Source organism: Larimichthys crocea, chromosome I (genome assembly GCF_000972845.2).
Source record: "Larimichthys crocea isolate SSNF chromosome I, L_crocea_2.0, whole genome shotgun sequence".
NCBI classification, from domain to species: domain Eukaryota; kingdom Metazoa; phylum Chordata; class Actinopteri; family Sciaenidae; genus Larimichthys; species Larimichthys crocea.
Window position 1 is genome coordinate 43,144,938 of NC_040011.1, and position 6,000 is coordinate 43,150,937.

A 6,000-nucleotide genomic window follows, 5' to 3' on the forward strand; every position below is an offset into this window, starting at 1 on the left:
GTGTGGAGATCGAAATACAGGCCAAATATCTGGATCTTCGTAGATCTACAACCAAGTCCAGTCACCCCAGAATTAACCCTTCTCGAAGGACACTAACGAGCTAAACTAACTTAGCACATGACGGAGTATTTCAGCACTAGCACTAGTTTAGTTTTGATTAACATGAACGTTTTTTTTCTCAGTATACTTTTAAGCATTGCAATTATTTTGACCTACATGTCTTACTGTGATATGTGAGTTTACTTAATTGTACTTACATTGAATAAAAAAGGTGACTCTGGTAAATGTTACACCTGTCATCATCATTAACCAAGCAGCCACCTCTGTGGCTGTGCCAAAAACTAACTGCAGTTCGTCAAATGTCCACTTGAGGCTGGCTCCAGAAGTGAGTCAGTCTCTCCATAAGTCCCCATGTTCAAATGTCCAACTTCACAGCAGAAATAAACATGTTTACAGCCTGGTACAAAAAACAGTTTTGGTCTCTGTAGCTAATTTCCCCGTTCATGACAACTGTACTGAGGGTGAATTTTTATTTAACTCACCTGTTCAAATTATATTAAAGTTTAAAGTTATGCTGCTTTCCGCCGATGAGCCATGTCTTTGCTGATTTTTAGATTAGCCTGGTGGTGGCAGAGGCAGGACTGAGCCTCCACAGCTCTTTAGAAACCTGTGGTTGACGTCACAGATACGACGTCCATTCTTTATACTAAGTGACACCAACATGTAAGCAAGCTGTTAGTTTAGCGTCTCAGAGAGCTCACAGCATAGACTAACTATAACTTTATCTAACCCAATGTAATCTCCATGCTACTCTAACCCACATCAAGTCAATCCAAGAGACAAAACCTCCATATCTATGTCTGAAATGTCCCCAGAAACACATTTTAACTGCCTGTTTACTTTTACTACTTTTAGACTTTCGGCTGACAGTGACTCACATGTTTTGTCTTTCTACATTCGGTTTGGCACTAAAGAGAATTTCTCCAAACGTGTAATGTGCCCCGCTATCCCTCCACGTTTTTGATCCTCACTCATCTCCATCATGCCGAGGTAATTTGGGGCACTAAGCAAACACAGACCACGGTTATCTCCCCCACCTACACGAGTCATTAAATCTGTGCTAAATAAAATATAAGAGGTATAGTTTTTCTGTCTGTTCTCAGGGGAGGCTGGCTCAGAGGGAAGATGTTGAGTCCAGTCAGGTGCCATCTGGCCTGGGCTGGATGTTTTCAGGAGAGAAAACACACAGACACAGACACACACACACACACACACACACACACACACACACACACACACACACACAGTCCATCCTCAGCAGCACTGCTCTATTATTCATGCTTTTATTTATGATTTCTAGAAAGATCCACCTGACAAACAACAACCCTTATTAAACAGGGATGACGTAGCTGTATTACAGTATGTAGCAGGCCTGATATCCAGCGTGTAAATTAAAAGTAACTCACTCTCATCCACCTTTTATTTGCAGCACAAACTCACTGACTCACAGTTACTGCTACCAAACTGCCTTTACAAGGCTGTGGGGATTTAAAGGGCTGTGAAGAAATTAATGTTCCTGAAAGCCGATGATTTCTGCTCCTGCTGCATGCTGTTTGTTTTCTCCCATCACCAGCCAAAAAAGTGGTTTAAGCACCTTTTCATTTAACTCACCACAGGGCACCTTTAAAGTCTCTTCCTCCACCCCATTCCTCTTTGTAGGAGTGTTGCAGTGATTTGAGGGGCCCCTGTGGGTCATTGGTCCACATCAGGAGCCCCTCAAACATCTCAGGCTCAAGCAGCAGCAGCAGCAGCAGCCCTTTCCTCCTCCTCCTCCTCCTCCTCCTCCTCCTCCTCCTCATCCTCTGCCACAAAAACGCCACACACCATTCAACCCGACGACTTGGCGGACTGCAGATCTCTTCAGGAGGAGGGGGGTGGAAAAAAAAAAAGGAAAAACTTTTACCTCAAGAGTCAGATGGGGTAAAGTCATCATTGCATGTGTGTGGATTATCGATAAGTGCCATTAGTTGTTTATAATATTCCTGCAAAAAAAAAAAAAAAAAGCGGAGGGGATGCGCGAAAGACGCCACAGCGGCGAGGATCGCCCGATCTGAACCGGAGGAGTCACCGGCAGATGATGTCCCAATGTGAGAGTGCTTCCAGAGGAGACGAAGGAGAGGACGAAGAAGGATGAAGAAGGAGGGAGAGGGATCGAGAGCGGCAGAGGTGGAATATAATGAAGTTGAGTGGGAAAGGACTGTGCACCGTCTTCTCCAGCACCCTCCTCTTCGTGTGCGCCCTGTGCGAAGTTGTCGTTGGATTAAGATGCGTCTCGTTGGGATCTACGGTGAGAGCGCATTTCCACCTCGGCGCCGCGGCCGGGGCTTTCTACTCCGGGCTACTTGTGGGAATCGGGCAGGTCCTGCTTGGTTCAGCTCTGCTCTTTTGCCTGGAGAAACCCGGCTGCAGGAATTTCTTTCTCCTCGGTGTTGTGGTCTTCTTGTTGGGTGTCCTCACCGCCTTCTCCGGCGCGGTGGTGGACGGGGACACGGCTTCTCTGGTGGAGAGGAAATATTCCCATTACTGCTTCCACTCTTTGGTTGTGAACCCTGCGTGCGAGCAGCTGAGGGATTACCAGCGGAGTCTGGTCATCTCCACTGTTCTCAGCACCTTGGAGTGCGTCCTGGGGCTCATCAACCTGGTGGTCATCAAAAGGTACAAATCAGCGCAGTTCTCTAGGAGCCGACAGTGTCAGAGGGAGCGAGCCGGTGCCATCATCTTCAGCGAGGAGAGGGACTGCTCCTCGGTGGATTTCCAGCCGGTGTCTTACATCAATTTGGGTGTTTTTAACGTGTTTGATGAGACAGGTGCAGAAGTGCAGTGCGGGGGACACCCGTCCATAGAGCTGCCTGGATACTCGCCCACAGACCCGGAGCTCAACCTCACCTTCCCTTTCTCTTACCCGCTGCCCACTGAACTACCGCCCGCATATGAAGACATTTTCCCCGCCGAGGCATGCAACACATAGCCGCTCCCCTCACCTCTCCTCCCCTCCAGCAGTGCTTTCCTCTGCTGTGACAATCAATGACTTTACGCTTAAAACAATCCTCTCTCTCTCTGTTCACCACTTCTTCCAACAGAAACCAGTAAGTTACACAGGAGGACAGCAGTAATTCACCTGACTCCTTCTCCTTACATCTTGCCTGGTTATAGCTTATATTGTGCACCACCTCCACCACCACCACCACCAGATGTAAAGTGATACAGGCCCAGACAGTGCAGGCCCATAAAAAACGCAACAGCTTGCTTAATATAACAAAAAGCAGAGTTTGTGTTTTGAATGTTTGCTGTTAACATTTTTACTTGTGAATAAAACAAAAAGTGTATTTAACCTCATCGATGGTGCCAAGCAGAGAATCCTGTTGATCAACTTTTAATTTTTCAACTTCCTCTGAGCTCCTGGTAAAACTATATGAAGAGTTATTTCCTACTACTCGAGCCTCCATAATATTGACCAAAAATGTATGTTTATACTTTTATGTTTATACTTTAAAGGCGCGCTGCAGTGATTTATGATTATCATTTTTATAAAGTTGCAAGATTCAAAAGAGACAACTTTAAAGGTCCAGTGTGTAAGATTTCAGAGGCTCTCATCAGAGTGTTTATATTAGTGTATAATCACCTGAAAATAAGAATTATTGTGTATTTTGTCGTCTTAAAATGAGCCCCCTTTATATCTACAATATAATATATATGTTGAACCGCCATTTTTCTACAGCAGCCCAGAGCAGACAAACTAAACTCTGATCTGAAAGGGCAAATTCACCCCTAGGTGTCGCTAAGTCCTACACCCCGAACCTTTAAAAACAGTGTACAGAGTGTGAAATTGACATAGCAAATTACTTTTAGTAACATACGTATGGCTCAAGCTTTAAAAATAGCAGATCTTACATTTCCCATAATTCATCATGTTGCCTTTTTATTAGATAGGATATTCATTAGATGTGCAGGAAATGTACCGGGCTGGGATCGAACCTGCAGTCAGGACCCAGCTCGCTGCTCCACCCTCAGTTTGTAATGCTAAAACAACCCCAACCACATCATCAGGGTTATTTCTGGAACCACAACACACCTGTGTTTTCAGGGTGAAGTGCACCTTTAATGTTAAATTTCGATAAGCCTTGAAAACCTGGTCACATCCATACGACTTAATGATAATGAGCGTGTGTGGTATCAGAGGAAGAAAAGAGGAACGTCTGAGCCTGAATGCACCATTTATTTTAAAGTAGCAGGAGAGATAATGATACAAAATCCCTCATTTCTGGGTCTTTGAATGCAGTCGCAGGCTGTCCAGATATGATACAAACCAACGGTGGTCCATCCAATTTAAAAGATTGAAGCTGTGCACTAAGCGCCGCTCCCTCCGTATTGTTCCATCTGATGGTGACTTGAAATAATTTACTAACTCCATCAGACACAAATAACCACATCAGCTCTCAGCATGGATCCTCCCAGGACCATCAAAACCTGGCTATCATTACGCGCCCACCTTTAGATAACACTTCTCTGCGGTAAAGGAAATTGAAGTAGCCCCTTTTTCACTCAAATTAAAGCCCCCAAATGAGCACCGCTGGCCAAATGTTCCTCCAGAGGCACTTTGAGGGGGAAAACTTTAGTATTAGAAGCACCGTACTGGCTCAGACTAATAATCCTTTTCAAACCGTGTGATGATGCTCTCCACTTATATCACTCATTCTACTTAAGGCTGGGCTTTGTGTGCCAGAGGTAAACACATGAGAAAACCTCCTCTCCCTTTTCTTCTAACATTTCATGCCAGCAAAAGAATATAGAGTAAGCTGAACAAAAGAGGTCTTCAGGGAGATTGTGTCCTAAAAGTTTCATGCAGGTTTGTCCAAAGAAAGATGCAAACGGCGAGGGTGAAAAGTCACCTGCTGCGGCGGTGCATCAGCGCTGTCCGCTGACAGAACACCAGAGCAGGACACAAGACTTCAGGTTCAGACCCTTTCAAACAAATAAAGGTGTGTGCCCCTGCCAGCGGCACCTCTTCCACCTGGAGCACAGATGCCCAGGTCAGCAGTATATAACACCAACATCTTAGTGAGTTGGCTGGACTCTGAGTGTTTCAGGTGGTCCTGCCGTCTTGAGTTTTAGTTTCTACTCTGATTAATATTTCAGTGGGTATAGAGAAAACATCTGAGAACATTTCCTAACTCCTTTAACCACCTTGAAATAAAGTATGTTTCGTAAAAAAAAACATCCTTGAGGGGTGCTGGTGCAACGAAGCGCTGCTGCTTCTATTACATATTTTTATGTGCACCTCGCTTGTTACTCACAAAAAAATGATCCAATGTTCAATAGGTGGAGTAAAAATAAGATGGGCATCATTTGGTTTTACTCGACAGCAGGGATCTTAATGTGGTGTAAATAAACCTTAAAGACGGTAGGAGACCAAACTCCAGTCTGTGATCCCTCATATTAAACTTACTATACTATTAAAGTGCCGGATTTGTTTGCACTGGGAGTTACTGGACTGAGGATATTTCCCATTTTCCAGTCGATTGGCTGGCTAAGCTGAGCGTAGAGGTTTCATATATATTTTTCAGGATGCACGCGCTCTCTTTACATATAAAATAATTGAAAAGACGTCCATAATATTTCCTGATTGCGAGTCGAACTCTGTATAAACATCGTCACAATATGTAGATAAATCGCTGATTGTGATCTTCAGGCTTAGGGTGAGTCATGCAGACTAACATTTTCTGACATTTACTGCTAAAAATCTATTACACTGATAACATGGTGGGGCTTATTTGTCAGATTTGAATAAAAAGGAATTGAAAGAACAGATTTTTAGTTCAAATGCTGAGTGATTTAGTTAAGACCGGAGCAGTGCTGCTAGGAACACTGTAAAATCAGCAGGCCGTGTCGGACACAATTATGTCACGTCAAACTCCAGAAGCAGTTTACTGTGGCTTGATA

At 44.3% G+C, this 6,000-nt stretch overlaps 1 protein-coding gene across 1 annotated transcript; it reads left to right on the forward strand.

The window, feature by feature from the left end:
- Positions 1-1,426: 1,426 nt before the first annotated feature.
- On the forward strand, positions 1,427-3,387 carry tmem271 (transmembrane protein 271). Its single transcript, XM_027283572.1, has one exon. The coding sequence runs from the start codon at positions 2,237-2,239 to the stop codon at positions 3,026-3,028; it is 792 nt and encodes a 263-aa protein (XP_027139373.1). The 5' UTR covers positions 1,427-2,236; the 3' UTR covers positions 3,029-3,387.
- Positions 3,388-6,000: the final 2,613 nt, after the last annotated feature.

Excerpts from the sequence above, each read along its gene's own strand:
- tmem271 (XM_027283572.1), top strand. The coding sequence starts at position 2,237 with ATGAAGTTGAGTGGGAAAGGACTGTGCACCGTCTTCTCCAGCACCCTC.